At 37.3% G+C, this 18,524-nt stretch overlaps 1 protein-coding gene across 1 annotated transcript; it reads left to right on the top strand.

The window, feature by feature from the left end:
- The first annotated feature begins 14,452 nt into the window (after positions 1 to 14,452).
- LOC126797549 (uncharacterized) lies at positions 14,453 to 16,929 on the top strand. Its single transcript, XM_050524196.1, has 3 exons — positions 14,453 to 14,614; positions 15,104 to 15,217; positions 16,164 to 16,929. Exons 2-3 carry the CDS (start codon positions 15,122 to 15,124, stop codon positions 16,626 to 16,628), a joined length of 561 nt encoding a protein of 186 aa, XP_050380153.1. The 5' UTR covers positions 14,453 to 14,614; positions 15,104 to 15,121; the 3' UTR covers positions 16,629 to 16,929.
- The last annotated feature ends 1,595 nt before the right edge of the window (positions 16,930 to 18,524 follow it).

Raw genomic sequence — 18,524 nt, 5'->3', positions numbered from 1 at the left:
TTAACAAAAGAGTTATGTTGTTTCTTAACAAAGACAATCCTACTTTTCATACACTATGGGCAAAGAGTTCCAGCAAATGCATCCGGCACAAGTCGGGCTTTAACATCAATGTTTACAAACCTTTCAAGAATTTTCCTTCTCATTCCGTCAACGCCATTCTTTGTTAGTTTTCTAGACTTTGCTAGCGTTTCGATAAAGTATAGGACATAAGAACCACGTACAGTCGGAACTGCAAAAAAGTATTTTCTCTGTTACTGACACAAAATAATCTATGTTACTGACACCTAATAATCTATGTTACTGAAACAACCTAGTTGTTATTGGCAATCAATAATCTACATTACTGAAACGACCTAGTTGTTACTGACTCCCAATAATCTACATTATTGAAACAAATTACTGACAATCAATAATAACATCATTTTCATACTTACGTCCCCTTGGTCTGCTGTACACACTTCAAATCGTCTTCTAGTTGTAAGAGAAATCCTCGATGTCATACGCAGTGATGAAGACCTTGGTCATCAGTTCCTCCTCAGACATTTCAACCTTATCCTCGATCAAAGAGGCTTCGTCCACGCCCGTTATCTTATCCCTTTTGCCATCTTATTCTTCGTTGTCTGGCATCAATAGAGTTTATGAAATTTTGGATCTCTTTAACCTATCATAAGAATTGTAAACTCAATATTATTACTAGTATCCAGTAAGCAATCTAATTTTTTGAAGTTGAAAGCTAAAATGCAAGTTAATACTTACCACAAGTGAAGCATTTCTATAATACTCATCCTTGTACAAATACTCCCTTATTGGACGTAAAGGGTTCATGTGAATGAACCATTTGTGACGTTGTCAACCACTAACAAAGTGTAGTGGTAGATGGCCATGATGAATCGAAATGAAGACTAGGTTGTTGTATAACTCTTTCCACAAAGACTCCACCAAATGCATCTCCACTCCATATCTTAGTTTGGCCAATTCATTTGGCTTTTCATCCTTCAATTTATTCTCTTCTCAATAGTATTTAATGCAATTGCGCTGCATGGTAACACATTATAAGTAATGTGAACCAAGATTTAAGGGAATATATAAAGTAGGAATGCAACAATTAGATTACTTACCACACCCTCCATATCTATGAATCCTACGGACACCGACTTCTCCTTTAATTCCTCATTCAACATTTGGATGTTGACCTTCAATAGATGAAATCAAACTTTGATTGAATAAGAAACATATTTTTCATGCCTAAAAAATGTATTACTGACCCCTAGTAACACCATTTGTATAACCAAAAAAATTGATGCTAACCATTACTGACACCCAGTAATTGTATTACTTACACCCACTGATACAACACAATAACATCAACATCATTATCACAATAACAATTTAATCCCAAAAGGAAAGTGAGAAATTTTCACCTCATTCATGATCTCTTTCTCCTGAATGCTACTCAGCAAGTCGCCATTTGTAATCGATATGAAGCCGTCACGACAAGTCCAGTACGAGAAGCTGTTAACACATAAAACAAATGATAATTAGAGAAAATCAATTGTAATATTTGGATTACTCACACAGTATACAAACTGATATTCAAGTTACTAACACCCAATAATTTGTAAACTGACACCCAATATACAAACAAAAACAGAAAATTCAAGTTATTGACACCCAATAATTTGGTTATTAACACCCTGTATACAAACAGAAACAGAAATCTCAACTTACTCTTCTTTGTTGTCTTTACAACTATCAAGTCATGTTGCGTAGTGCTGGAGATGTAATATATGCGTTAACAAGTGCATAAGCTTTAACTATGATCCTTCATTGACTATGCTCAATCTCTTAGCCTATTCTTTAGCACAATTTAAGAGTGACATCCACCCTCATACGCTAAAGAGAATAAGACATAAGATGGAAGCCGAAATTGGCTTATCATGAATAACTTTGAGCATAAAATATATTGTGGTGATACATAACACTTAGATGTTTGAGTACCCAAAATAATGATAAAAGTTGAAAAAGCCTAAATTTTCAGGATTTACAGATTGTAGACTTGTCATTGTGAGGACTGATTCACTTACTTTTAGATGGGCTATTGAGGTGATACTTGCAGTCACTAATTCCTAACATCCAAGACTACCTACTCACAAAATGTGAGCCAATTTGGAGATATGAAACATGGTGAACCGCTCGACACAAGTGGTCAATGACTGCCGGTGAGTATTCCGGCCAGTTTGGTACCTTTCCGACCGGTTCCGGCAATGATGTTGGTGCCATTGGATTATTAACACCCATGTTTACTTGCTCCTAAAATTTCGTAGTATTCGGGGTTCGGAAAGTCAGTGAACCATTCACGGAAGTGTAAAACAGAGGTCATGTATTGGTCATTGATGTGCCTAGGTTTCCAACGAATCAACAATTCAAACCATAAGCTACGGCTTGTAGCGTGTCTTGTTTTACGGTATCCATATATACCACCATCATTGACGTTAAGGTTGCAACGATTCGCATGTTAGTGTTTCAAGTCTAAAATATGCATGTTTGTTAACGGATTATGTTAACGGTTTATCGTCCACATATTTTATGTGTCAAATTGCGCCTCCACAAGTGCATAATGATGGGTTATTTGGTGTTGAATTTTGTCTTTGAATAAGACATGAACTTCCACATATGTCCGTTTATATAAAGACCTTAACATGCGATCTCCTTTAGTCACTTTTTATGAGCCAATCTCCCCGTTGTTAGGGGGAGAGAAGAACAAGGTTGTTCAAGTTCAACAACTTAGTTTTGTCATAGTTTGTCCTATTGCGCCTCATCATGTTCCTAATAGTCCTATAAATGGAAGTGATGAGATTAGAGATACATGCTGCAACTATGCCTGTAAGGATTGATGTCCGACAAATGGACATGTAGTCACTCTTTGTTGGTGACGTGGTGACTCTAGAAATGTGGTAGATGGTGTCACTAGGCCATGGCTCTTACGGAAGTGTAGAGAGACCACTTTGTTCGATATACTTGCTGAATGCAAGTTATGGCACAACTTGATCTATGATCAATGATACTCACTTGCATGTTATCTTGGATGATGGTTATTATTGGGGGACGTCTCAATGTCAATACTAATCCAAATGAGAGATCTTGAAGAATAATAATGTTGAATGAGTTTGATGTCGAACTATACATACTTTATTGAAGCAAAATTCCAACATTGTAGATTGGCCTACATGGAAAGTGTTATCCGGTAGGAATTGATGGTGATGATCGACCCATGTCGCTGCCACAACCTCCTGGAAAGCAGTAGGATCCAGTTTTAACAAAGAGATAGATCATTGATCAAGTAATGCCAACACCGCAAATGTAAATCCTATTGATTATACATTTGTTAGGCGTAGTGAGAAAGGGAAGAGTTTAGAATCACCTTATGGCGCAAACTCTCTAACAAAACGCCCTGGAATCACATATGAGATGGCTTGTTCTCATAATACCTTGTCAGTTAAGTGGTTTCCAAATCAACTGAATTTGCAGCTTGTGGTCACATATCGTCTCTATTAGGACTAAGTTAAGAGATGTAGATAAAGATTCTGAATGTACTTGTTTTAACCTAATTCAAGTGCCTCCAGACCACAGAGTGCAATAACTTGATTAAGGTATGGATAGTGGATAGTAAAATGAAGTGTGATGGACTCTTGATGAACTAAGAGCTAAAATGCTGTTTTTTGAAGCTCCTTGCTCAAAACTCAGGGCTCACCACCCTGACAATGCAGGAGAATTCACTTCGAAAACTTTTTATTGTGTAGCCGGGATTGGACATCCTTGTAACCCCATGTTCATTCTGCATGCATGGATGAGCATGAGCGACAATTAAGCAGTTAAACCTTATAGCTAATGCCCTCGTTACGCGTAAGTAATCTACCCATAATTATTTGGGGATATGCAATATTACATGCAGCTGTACTTAGAATGAAAGGATCTTGAGAATACTAGGTCTCGAAGTGATGACCGTTAATGATGATGTTATTCATCGGCTGACTAAAAGCAACAAGGACGTTAAACTAATGCCTACAAGTATTCCATGAATCAGTCGAAGTCATAAAGGACGTGTTTCTGCCGTATGAGCGATAATAAGTCTTAAGAGATGAAACTCTCCACATTTAAATACAATATGTGTGAGCATGTACTTGTTGTAATATGCATGACTCGACATCTCATTCGGTTTAAACTCATAAGGCCAAGATGATGGCTGAGTGCTCCCACACACATGTCAATGCTTGATCACAGCACGTTATGACATCAAATCATATATCTCAACACAAAAGACACTTTAATGAAGCGATGTCAAAATCTGCCCAAATTTGTAGGTCCACTTCCACAGGACCTATACGGCAGCTCACTTGTTGGAAAATGGTAAATTTAGTACCATTGGAAAGCTCTATGTGTCTATTTTTCAGCGACACTAACTATTTTACCATATCTCTTATATTGAGTGAGTTATAACTGTTTTAGTAAAATAAGACGGATATATCCGGAAACTACAGCTAAGTCAACTTCGACTGAGCTTTGTGACAGCTCAGAATGAACTAGGTTGTGAACCATATATCACTGGAAATCCACGAGTGTCTACTTTTCAGAAATGTTTACGGTTCATCCATACCTATTGTATCGAAGAAGTTATGACTATTTAAGTGCGTGAAGGTCATACCACGCGTGAATCTGTTTTTCATTGCAAACTCTTGTTTTGAGTTGTTATGCAATTCTTTTTCTTTTGATCCATGTACGGATAAGTGTACATGTCGGATTTAAGAATTTTTGGCAAGATTTGATATTAAAATGATTGACCCATTGCTACTTTTGAAGAATGTGAAGAGCGTTCGTATACGCTATGTATCTAAACTCCGATATTTAGTTATCAATTAGGGGGAGTTGTTTTGTAGACTTCAGGGGGAGTCTATACTACATGTTATTTTCAATTGTAGTTGGTGCGTTGTGCTCTTTTTTTTCTTCGACCAAGTTTTTATTTTACCCAAGAGGTTTTTGTTTTGGTTGGCAAGGTTTTTACCGAGGCAACGGTTATGCACCATGACACATTATTGGTTATATAATGTAATGCTTATATATAAGGCCTCATTATCAATGAATAAAGATGATAAGGCATGAATCTACATGATACTCAATGTAATGCTTATATATAAGGCCTCATTATCAATGAATAAAGATGATACTTCTCTTTTATTCGATGTGTATTACATTCTTCTATAACACAATCCTAGTTAAATGTTATTGCAAAAGTTGGTCACCAGAGTCCCAAGTATCTAAACCTTCTTACTTGGTATTTTTGGACCTCTTCTTCAGTCTGTCAAACCAAGGTTCAAAATCGGTATCGGTAGATATATCATTTTTTTTAAATAGAGATATCGGTGATAATGGAAAAACAATATCGTTCATGTTCAAAAATTATTTATTTATTATTGGTCGACTGCATAAAACTTACAAGTTAGAGACATAAACATAAAAAACATGGTGCATAATTAGTCAACCGCCTAAGCGTCAATTAGGCGGATTAGTCGATCGATTTTCAGCCTAGTACCTAGCTTCGAGGACTAGACTATAATCAGAACGGTGAGGCACCGCCTAGGCCTAGCGCCTAAGTGCGGATTTTTAGAACCATGCTCAAGTTCAAGGAGAGACTTGTCACTGATATGATTTGACTCTTAAGAGTTAATAGTTGAACTTTCACTACTCATCCAGATATCTTTTACGAAAAATTAAAATTAGCCAATTGAGGGACTACTCTTCTAGTCTTCTTTTTTATATCTCTCGAGACTCGAAAACTCATCTCTGAGAGTCTGAGAATCCTCAAGTTGAGTTAAAAAAAATTAAGTGAATTTTTTCAGAGATATTTTATGTTATCAAAAAAATATCACAGATACGGGAAAAAATAAGATATTTACCCATTAAAATTTATTGTTTTTTTAAAGGAGATACCAGAAAATATATCAGAAATATCGAGAAGATTTTGAATCATGTGTCAGACCAAAAAAGTATATATATATATATATATATATATATATATATATATACATTTTGATTTTTCACTCCTTGCCTCTGTCTTACGCAAGGAAAAGAAATGGTAATATACTTTAGTGTGGTTGGATTAAAGGAATAACATCGAAAAATAAAATTGAAGGCCAATAATATTTCACATGTTTTATTGTGGCAAAATGAATGGATTATATGCTACATCATTATAACATTAATTTTATTATATGACTATCTATTATATTATTTAAGCAAACTCACTTTATAAACTAAAACATATGTGAAATTACGTAAAGACCCTTAGATCATATATTAGTTTCAAATTGTCTTAAATATTAGAAGAATATTGTAATTAATGAAAATACAAAGATAAAACAATAAATACAAAAAAGTTTGTAACTACTTATCTCTACTATTATAAAGTCAGCACCCTTCAAAAATCACCAAATTATGTTTTGCCTATAATTCCATTTTTATTAAACACAATTACACAAAAGGATTGTTTTTAAAAAATCAAAACGAATAAGTTTTTAAAAATTAAAAATTGAACATGTAAAGACAAATAAAATTTGTTTTCGTCATCTTTACACAATAATCCGTGCAATAAATTAACACGTGCATCGCACGTGTATGAGTCTAGTCTATAAAAGATGTTTCATGCTACTCTATTAATTTTTCATCTATCACTAACTATAACAGTATAATGATTGGTATTTATAAATTATAGAAAAAAACATGAAATTACGCATAGGTGGTAGACTAGTATGATCTAAGGATCATATGTTCCTTGTTTCCACACCACCCATATTTGTCTTCTACACATCAGAGTTTATCACCCCACCAACTCCATTCTGTCAATTTCGACCAATACAAGTCCGCTTTTGATTTTGTGATTTCATATCGTACAAAATATGAAATGACTTGATACTAGTTCCAAACTGTATGTAGAAACTTGTCATGTCACTAAATTAAAATAACAAGTGTAGAAAAATATCTTAATAACAAGTGGAACTTTGCGAATTGCTAGCAGAGGCCATGTCACTAAATTAATAACAAGAGAGACACTTTGCTAATAGAGGCCATTATATAGACCTAACGTTAGATGAAGCTCTCGTGTTCATTATGTCATTTACGAAGACTTCTGTAATCTTTCAAGTTGAGTTTCAATAATTTTTTTTAAATAATTGTACCGGGAGAATTACTATTCTATTATCGTGTGTGTCTTAGTCTTATTAGGTTTCCTATTAGAGATAGATTCGCATCTCTGTAATAGATTACGACTCCGAATTCTACAGGATTCATGTGACGTAATGCCTATATATATGCCCCATTATCAATCAATAGAGAGTTAGTTATGTTCTATTACGTCGTTATTATTCTCGTTTCGTTCCTCCTCAAACATGTATCATGCACTTTGTTCTACAATGTCTAAGCGACGAGGCCACCAGAAAAATCCTAACCCTGAAATCCCAATCTCCGGTAACATTTCTTTTGGCAAAGCCGGAAATTCGAAACAATTCCGGACAATTTGTTGTCGGCAAAAGAAGTAAAAAAAAAAAAGGGGACGAATCTGCTCTGGGCACCCATATAATTGCTATGGGAACCCATCCTCTTCTTCCGCATCTGATTCCGGTGGAATAGCGCCGCCCCAGCCTCCTTGGCTGCCCGCCCAACGCCGTCTTGTCATCATTAAGGGACCACAGACGAGCGCCGACGTGCGCCTCTGCCCAAAATCCATACATCTTCCGCCCTGGACTAGTGTCACCGCATGGTGGGTTTCCCAATCCGCGATCACGACTTTCTTCACGTCCCTACGACGTCTATTCTGGGTCGTCAACAGCCCAGGCAGCATCACATCGCCGACGCCTTGAGCTTCTGACAACGATGCCGTTCTCTGTTCGGTGACCCAGCACTGCAATCTCCAAACTGGCATCGACCGGTTTTGTGGAGTTCGACCTGTCTGACCCGATGTCAACCCCAAGCCGACCTATCTCGAATTTGGGCCTATAGCGACGAGCCCGATAGCCCTATGGGCCTTTAAACTTTTTTTCTTTTTCTTTTCCTATTGATTTATTACATCGTTTATTTGCACGTTTTAATTTTCTAACTACATTTCACGTACTCATATAGGAAAAATGATCAATTGTCGTACCACTGTGATGACATTCATGCCTGAGACAGACGTTACTCACGCACAATTTATGACATCAGTACGACAATCGAAAAGAAATACATCAAGCAACTTCCTGTAAGAGGATCAATTTTCAGAACAATTTAATTATATGCGGTCTATTTGGCAGACCAACAAGTATGTTTTTCTTAAATTGCTGATTTTGAACATATATATATATATATATATATATAAATTATCGGGCGCTATTAGCCTTCTTTATGTCTTCTTTCTGACATTTCTTATCACGTCGATGAGACCAAAGAGGGATATGTTTCCCCTACTTGATTGACATTTTCGTGTGACGGTCTTGGAGGGGTCACGTTATTATTTAAAGGGAAGAAATCGATTTCGTGTGGTCGCCTGAATGCACTGCTGTTTTGGGTGCGATCATGAGAATCGCCGATATGCATCGATTATTTTGTGACCATATACATTACAACCCTTCTAATTCCGGTTACATACTTGAATAGTTTCGATTATTCGAAACCTATATAACCCTCGTTTCTCATGGATGCGTCGCCATCGCGACTATTATTTGAATATTTGAGTTTTCTTAAACTCATGTCTATAAATGATAATCTCAAGGTCTACGTACTTATTTATTTGAGTGAAATTCATTACTCTGATCCAGCACTATTTGCTGACAAAATTCTATGGGACACTTAAAGTGATTTATTGAACGTCTATAATGTTGTATTATCATAGTTGACCTTGATGCATACTCAACATCCAAGAAACGCCATTTTTGGCACATGTATCTATTTCTTGAGGGAATTTTGGAGATGGAAACGTAACATTCTTCCATTCTAAAGTCAGCACATTTTTTAACCTCAGGCTAAAACTCCGCCCGATCCGATATGCAAGGTTTTGTTGCTACGGACTTTTGATTAGTCAATCTATTTTGACTATGTTTTCTGTTTACTATTTTTCAAGTATGACGTTGGCATTGCCATGTTTCTTGCTCGACTTTAGCTTAAGTCGTCTATTGGAATTGGAAGCTTGTTTGTGTTGTATTAAATATTGGCATATTCAATAAAATTTCTTGTATTCCTTAGATGAACTCGTGATAATTTTATTTGCCTTAAACCTAGCATGAATGGTCAACGTTTGCAACTCACGTGGTTTTTAAATTGGCCGTTTTTAGGTTACATGAGACTCCAATAGTACTATATTGTGAATTTGGACCTGAAAAATAAAAACGGACCTCGGAACGTCAAAATTGACGTCATTTTTCCCGGTTACTGTTCCGACGTTTCCGGAAGGTTTTCCAGCGTTATACCGGCATATTGGCTGCCTTCCGGCCACTGTCCGGCATTTCCGGCGCCACCATCCGGTTCCTACCGGCGTCCCCTATCGGACATGCAGCCCCGGCCTCCTTGCCGGCCAGCTCCGACCACCGTCGGCCGGTTTTCCGGCAATCGCTACCACCGGTTTCCGGCGAGTTTTCGTTGTTTCTCGTCATTTTTTCCGGCATATTTCCAGAAGTTTTTACTGCCACATTTTCCCACGTTTAAAATGGCATATATGTCAATGATACATTTTCATCTTGATACTTATGTTGAGAATGGAGAGGAATATCTTTGTCAGAAATTCTACAAATTGGTTGTACGTAACCCCGCAGCTGCCTCGCAGCCCTGCACCCCCTGGAGCCCATGCAGCCCGCAGGCCCTCCTGCACAGCCTCCTGACAAAACTTGCTTAATTGATGACTCTTTTGTTGAGCATATTCCATTCTTACAAAGTATTTAAGGTGACATTAGTGGACCTTATCCAACCGAATGCGGAAAATTTTCGATATTTTTATGGTATAGGTTAAGAGTATCGATGCATTGGTCACATATCGCTTTGCTTTCCACATTGAACGCTGCTTTGGTAAGTTTTTAGCCATGATCATCATACTAAGGGCTTCTCACCATTCCTATCCTCTTAAATCTATTTGATTGATACCGTTGGAGAGTTCACCTCCACGATTTTTGAAGATTTCATTTTGCATGTCTACTGGGATTGTTGTTGAACATATTATTCCTCATGTTCATTCACTGCACGATCTAGCAGAGCTCGAACTTGGTTATGGGTACTAACCTGCCAATTTTTATATGGGGATATGTAAATAATGTTGCATGCAGCGACACTTATTCGTTTCAGACCCACAACTTGTCAAGCGTTTAGTGCGTACCAAATGGTCACTGGATACGGTCCCAACGTTCTTTTCACTAACGCCTATTTGGTTAAGTTGTTTATGTGCCTCTATTGTAGTAATCTCAATGGGTCTACTTGAAACGATTAAGTATTTTGGTTGGTTATGATTTATGAATCACCAACACTTGTCCGCTATTTCCAATCTACAACCATGAATCTCTATCCTGCGATATTAACAGACGGTCACTTTAATGAGGCATACTTTTCGTCGTTAGGGGGAGATATGGAATGCTCTCATTCCGGTTTTAACGCTAGGAATTGACGTGGTGTGGCACTATGTCTCATTAAGATTCCGCACTACTCTGAGTAAGCAATACGTGCAAGCATTATCAACCTCCAGAAAGTCAAAGATTCGATGCTTAATGACTTTACCGATATTGCGAAAGTGACGAGATCACATAAATGCTGTGATATGCCGCTAAGGTTGGAACTCTCAGAATATGGGAGAATTTCATATGACTTGGTCACCATTGGCACCATCCCTGACAGTGGGAAGGAAGCCGACGATGACACCATTGTACGCTGTGGTGTTGTCGGTGCCTGTGGTATTGCACTACAAAACAAGGGCGGCAAACGCAATGATGGACTAGTAAGGGTCATAGGTTCGGTCTTGGCTCCTGCCTAGATGAGGGGGAGACCATTATTTTCTGGAATCAAAACTAGAAACAAGCGAGGTGCGTAGGCGAGTATTTCGCCCATCATCAAGAGATATTCTCTAAACATGTTATCAACTAAGTTTCTGTGGAACGCTACAGACTCCTTTTGTTGATGTTAGAGAAGAAAAGAAATCTCTCAATTGATCGTATAACCGCGCGCTTGTTTTTAATGGATTGATCTCCCATGATTGATGATGTAATCGCTTATGCTCTTATTCTGTTGTAAAGTATCAACGATGAGCAACTTGACCGAAGTGGAAAGAATCAATACAGGCTGAACTAGACTTGTTGTGTTGGTCGTTTTTCGTAAGTGTAATGAGAAAGATGAAGTCATGCGATATTTGCAGGACTTATGGCGCAAAGATTGTCTCATTATCCTAGTATTGACTACGATGAGTTATATTCTCTCGTTATGGACATAATTGCTTTCCCTTACTTGATCAGTAGTGTCCATGAAAACTGATTTGCGGCATATGATAGTGGTCATAGAATATCTGCAAATGGATCTTGATGCAGATATGAGAGTGCCTGAGGGACTTTAAATGCCTCCAGATCACGGAGAGCTTATTTAATGAGATTGCGAAGTTCGAGAAAATGTAGTACAATCGGTTGCAAGAACTCATACCCATATGTGTTCATATGAAAGTTAATTTTTGATTCTCGATTTCGTCTAAGTATAGATGATGAAAAGATTCAATGAGCTATACATTCATACATGTTAGTGCTGTTGGGACATTATTGCTTTCATTATGATGTGATTAACTATGCGCCTATGCATCGTCATTAGACTTGCATTGTTCCATTGACATGGGTCTAGTTCTACATTTAGCGAATCAATACATTCCTCTCACATCAACGCCGCCAGCAACTCATGCACACTAGCGTAAGCGTTAGTGTTAATGTTGACACTGGTAGCATAAAGGATACGTATGATTCCATCTCAGACCAAAATTAGTCCTTCATTGGTCTATTCCTCCATTCCTTTGTGAAAGACACATTGAATGTGACAAATCAGAATTTGTCCAGTTTCGTAGGTCAACTTCAACGAGACCTATAAGACAGTTCACTCAATGAAATATAGTGAAATTGGTACCGTTAGAAAGGTCTATGTGTCTCAGGGACACCAACCATTTGTTCATAGCTATCATATTGAGTGAGTCATGGCCGTTTAGCAAAGTAGGACAGTTCTGTCCAGAAATTTGCAAGTCAGTTAACTTCGACAGAGCACTGTGAACTGCTCTGATCGAATTAGGTTGTGAACTTTATGTCACTGGAAAGCCACGGGTGTCTACTTTCCTATTGTGACGAAGAAGTTATGGCCGTTTAACTGAGTGAAGGTCATTATACCCGAGAATCTGATTTTTATTGCAAACTCTTGCTTTGAGTTGTTATGCAATCTTGTTTCTTAAGATCTAAGTTTGGCTATGTATAACATGTATGATCTAAGAATATGTGGCGATATTAATGATTAATCAGTAGCCCAAGACTACATTTGAGAAGCATATAATGAACGTTGTATACATTGTTCTTTGTACTTCATGATTATGACACTAATCAGGGGGAGTTGTTTCGTAGACTTCAGGGGGAGTCTGCCTCATATGATGCTATCAAATATAGACGGTGTGTTGTGCTCTTTTTTTCCTTTGATCAAGCTTTTGTTTTTACCCAAGAGGTTTTTATTTTACTTGACAAGATTTTTACCGAGGCAACGATGTGTGCAGGATGCAACTCAGGCATGCGACATAAAAGGGAGTGTTCCGGGAGAATTATTATTCTACCCTAGTGTGTGTCTTAGCCTTATTAGGTTTCCTATTAGAGATATATTCGCATCTCTGTAATAGATTAGGACTCCGAATCTTACGGGATTTAGGTGATGTAATGTCTATATATATACTCCATTATCAATCAATAAAAAGTTACGTTCTGTTTCATTACGTTGTTATTATTCTTATTTTGTTCCTCCCCAAACAATAATAACTTAATAACCGATAATACCAACAACAAAAAAACAAGAAGCTACAAACGGTCAGACGCAACTTACTTGATAGAGAACAAAACTTACCACTTCCGGTAAATTCCACTAGCCAATTTAGTCCTAGAGAGATTTTAAATACACACTCCAAATCTCTTAATACATACTCATATTTAATACACCACCTATTTCAATTCTTATTCCAATATTTTTACTAAATACACCACATAAAAAACTTAAAATATCATTGAATTAAAATATCACAAAATATGTCATTATTAGATATACAATGCTACTTTTTACAGTGATTAGTATATTAATATATATATATATATTAACATTGTATAGATGTTCATATCGATTCTTGTTTGTTCTTACGAATCATTATAGATTGTAATTGTTTTTTTAAATTCTTTAACCATAAAAATGATAAACAACATGAAGAATATATATATATATATATCAGAGAAATGGATGAATTGATTGTTTGAAAAAGATGAACATTTCTTTGTTTAGAATGTATGAAGATGAAATTTAATGAGGATGAAAAATCATATTTTTTTTTATAAATTACCCTTTTTGGGACTCTAAAAATAGAAATGTTATTTTTTCGGTGAAAATTAAGGAATAAATTGATTGTTTGAATCTCCCACTTAATTTTTCATCCAAATATATACTAATTTAAATTTTCCTGTAAATTTTCTTATTTTAATTATTTCTAAAAAATAAATTCTTAATTTTAATAATTTAATTTATTTTTCTGAATTATTACATGTACCTATTTTAATCATTTAACATATATATAAAATGTTATTTAAATTATCTTAGTCGTATTCATTCAAAAAACAAAACTCACATCGTTTTCAAAAAAACAAAAAATCTTTGGAACCGAATCACATTTTGAGCCACGCTCTGACAATTTAACCCCTTCATCATTCCCTTCCCTTATTCCTCTGCAACAATACTGCGTACAGTAACTAATTTTTAACCTACTTAATCACAGCTGGACCACAACTTGCTTTTCACTTCTGGCCGACACGTGCTCCATTTAATTCCCGACACGTAACCCAGGACCTTGTTTTAATTGAAAACCCGTTGTAAAAGAGGAAATCCTGCAAAATTAACATCACCGGAGGACTGAAAATTAAATATAAAACATTTCGAAGACGACTGGATTCGTTCGAATATACCCAAGTCTAGTGGGTCTTTAAGGAATTAATATAAACTTGACAAACATTTAAGTAAATATTTTTAAAAGTAAATATTTAAAAAGCTCCTTAAAAACCCAAACTTGTCCTTACCTACTCTCCGGGCAGCTCCAAACCGCCACTGTTAGTAGAGACTTCTCTGCCCATCCTGCCCGAAACTCTTGACTGGAGAATTACGGGCAGTCACTTCACCAGTACTCTCTCTCTCTCTGCTCCTCCTACCTCCTCTTTCTCTCTGATATTTCTATAACTTGTGTTCTCTCTCTCTGCCTCTCATTGATCACCATCCGACGGTCCAAAATGAACGGAGCCAACGCCGCTGCTTTCTAGAGGCTTCCGACCCCCAAACCCTCAGATCTCTCCTCCTGGTACGCTTCTAACCTCTCTGATTCTCTATTCCATGTCTAGTTTCGTAATTTCACTTCTCTTTTAGCTATTACACCTCCCACACTCTTCAGCTTCTGCTCTTTAAACTTTTCCGGCAATTTTGTCATCAGAAAATAAATTTTCCGGCAATTTGAGTACTCTCGCAGCTTAGTTTCGCAGAATTCAGCTATGTTTGTGTTGATTACGTAGTTTGCAATACTTTTGAGTACAAAAACAGTCGTTCTGTCGGATTTTTTCATATTCCGGCGAGAAAAGCAGTAATAACCTCGTTGCCGGCGACTTTGAGTAGACGGAAAGTCGTCTTTTGTCATGTTCTGAGAATAAGCCGATAGAAAACTCGTATTTTCATTCCCTTATTTATTCTTCTGTGATTGACTTATTTGGCAAGAGATTGGACGGCTGTTAGAGAATGGGGGAGCGAGATCGGACGGCCAGAAGCTTGACTGTTTATTGGTGTTTGGTCCTTGCAGGTGTCTGGTTGCCGCGAAATGGAAACTAACTACGGTTTAGTTAACGGCGCGCCGCTAACACGCGCCGTGGAGGCCTTGGCCGCTCTGCTGCGCTCGGCTCTGCTCCGAACTCTGGTAAAGTCAAGTCTCTTCTCACTGTTTAACTGTTTCTTGTTTGTTCAAAATTTACCGTCTTTTATTTATCCGGTGACGTAAGTTTGGTCGTGTTAACTCGGGTTTAGAAAGACCTGGGTTGGGTTGCGGTCTGTTTGGGAGTTTGGAAGGGTGTGGGGTCCAGTTGTTTTGATGGTTGGTGAAATCTAAGTTGTCGTGTTGTGGAGAATTAGTAAACGTGGAAACTTCCTGGTAGATAATATCCTGTTGCTGATGCTATATGAACCATTCCTGTATTTTACAAGTTGCAAAATTGGTTCATTTTCTGAAAAGGGTTACATGGTTTTTACATTTACCCTAGTTGAAGTTGTAACTTGAAGTCTAAGTCTTTAAATTGCACTATTATTCATCCCTCCGGCACTAGGATTAGGTCAAGTTATTCTCCGGGAACTAGGATTAGTTGTGCTGTGATGGCTCACTGTGCACAATTTGGCTTAGAAATGAATTCGGTCGGGTTGGTGTGAAACTGTAAAGCCAGTTTGATTCTCACTTTCGAAACCAGATTCGGCTTGCGTTGTTTCTACAAATGAACTTGTAAAGGGGATGGGGATGGTACAGCCTACTGTTTGGTGATGTTATTCCCATTCCATTAATACTTTTTCCAGATGTAGAACATATTCTGCTTGTCTGGTGATTGTGGTAGGCAAATCCAAAGTGAAGTAGTGTGACTTGAGTTGTTGTCCTTAAAGTATTTTTCTTTTTCTTGTCAGAGCATATTATCATTCTATAACCACTGAGATGACGGCACAACATCTTTTCGTCAAATTAACATAATTCTCTTGAATTCAACAGGTCTAAAAGTCTCTTCACTTAGTAATGCGTGGTGTTACCATTTGTTAACTTTGGATTCACAAATTGTAATTAGTTCGTTTTCTAATTTCTCTTCCATTCTGTAATATGATTCCAGGATCCCCTTGCGTTTTTACCTAACAATGGAGCTGGTATAAAAGAAGATCCTCACACTCTGTGTCAATCTAAGCCAGCTGATGCCGAGGGAGATGATGAAGATGGGGACAATGATGGTGGACTTGAAGAAGGCGAAGAGGACTTGTCATCTGAAGAAGGAGAAGAGTATGGCAACAAACCCAACAACAATAAGAGTAACTCAAAGAAGGCCCCAGAAGATGAAGCTGGACGTGAGGCTGAAGAGAATGGAGAAGAAGAAGAAGAAGAAGAAGAGGGTGATGGAGAAGATGGCGATGACCAAGAAGATGAGAATGAGGAAGACAATGAGGATGATGATGACGATGACGACGACGACAATGATGATGGAGGAGAAGAGGATGAGGAAGGAGTCGAGGAGGAGAAGGAGGAGGAAGATGAAGATGAAGATGAGGAAGCACTTCAGCCCCCAAAGAAGAGGAAGAAGTAGAGAGTTAGAAGAACAGTAAAGCCTCTCCTCGATTGTGACTTGCTTTCTAACTCTTTATCTAGATGAGGAAGGGTTTCTTAGGATGGCGTTTTAATTGTTACTTGAATTTTCGTTGTGTTTAGTGATAAAACAGACTACGTTTGCATTTCACAAGTAGAGAGCATGTAACCACCCCAGTATGTTCTGTCCAGTCACCTTTGTGATGTTCTGTTGTAGTGTTTTTACCATAACTTCGTGACTGTTTCGAAGTTGAGAATTGTTCTACAATAAAGGCACTAGGCAAATATAATTTTTATTCAGATGTTAGGAGACTATCCAACTTTTTCTAGAAAGAGATGGAAACAGATTTTGTTTCGGACCATGGTCATTATCAATGTTCTAAAACTCGGTCAACTCGGCCGAGTACTCGGTGAGTACTCGGTACTCGGCTAGTTACTGAGTCGATTTTGACCTACTCAGTGCCTCTACTCGGCGGGAAGAAAATCGGCCGAGTACTCGGTCCAACTCGGTCAGAAAAAAAAGTAAGATTTTAGGGTTGTTTCGGATCTTACTAGTGAAAGGGTTGGAGAGGAATCAGGAGTGGATGGTAGCTTAGAACCTAGGAGATGTCCTAAAATCCAAGAAATTAGAGAACTTGATGAGGATGATTTTATATCCGATGATGAAGAGGAAATAGATGACTTGAGTTTTGATTTTGAGTCGGATTCGGAGGGAGTACAAGATGGATATAGAGAAGAAGAATTTGAGGCATAGTTACATATGCTTGGGATTGTTTGCAAGAATTGAATTTGGTACGTTTTTATTACTTATGTTATTGTAATGGACTAATGGTTGTTTTTTATTTTTTAGACATTATTATCTCTTAAATATTGTAATATTTTATTGACTATTTTTATTATTTTGGACATTATATATTAGATTATATGTTTTAAAAATAATAAAAAAATCCATAAATTAGAATCCGAGTACTCCCCGAGTACTCGGTTGAGTACTCCTCTACTCGCTACTCACTGGCCGGCTGACCGACTACCGAGTAGCGAGTTTTAGAACCTTGGTCATTATACATCATAAACTACCAAAACATATGAAGTATCTCAGGTATCCAAATGCTTCATAAACCTTTTCTATCACAGACCTTACTGCAGTAAAAGGAAAGAAATATCCACAAAAAAAGAAAAGATTTGATATATGAATCTTTATTTTGACCACTTAAGATTTCATTTTAATTAATAATCTCTTATTTTAGCTCTTGACTCTCTGTATATAGATTGCACACATTGTGGCAACCTGTTCAACACAAATAAGCTAGGAGAAGCGGTGAAGTGGATACTACAAAAAACGGATATGGCTAAGTTCACAACTGCATCATGTCCGTGGGGTGAATATTTTTCACAATGGGATCACTTCGAGAATGGGACTATTTGTTTAAGTTCCGCGCCAAAGAGAAATTTCATGGTGGTCCAACAAATTCTAATTTAGGTACAGAGTTGATGATGTAAATCATGCAACGAACAAAATGCTTCGTGCTCATAATGGGCCATAGTAAATTACCCCACGGTCTATTTGAGTAATAGCAAATCTCTACACAGCTAAATTGGGCTTCAACTAAATCAAGTGATGGAGAGTTTGGGTTTCAACCAAATTGTGTCACAAAGAAATTGAGTTGCACGTAGATATCCGCAGCACAAACATATTGTAGTTGAGTCAGATTGTGAAGATAAGTAAGAAGGGATAAAATAAATAGTGGTCGGAGCTATCTCTCACGATGCTAAGAATAAGGCGTCGAGGATCCACTAACGCAAAACTTACCGTTGAAGTATACCACGACGCACACTAAGTATGGGAGGTATCGAAGTTCGATTATAAATAGCGTCAGAGTAGGATGTATAAGGACAT

The sequence above is a fragment of the Argentina anserina genome, chromosome 1, assembly GCF_933775445.1.
Source record: "Argentina anserina chromosome 1, drPotAnse1.1, whole genome shotgun sequence".
NCBI classification, from domain to species: Eukaryota; Viridiplantae; Streptophyta; class Magnoliopsida; order Rosales; family Rosaceae; genus Argentina; species Argentina anserina.
This window is presented reverse-complemented; position numbering and strand designations above follow the sequence as displayed.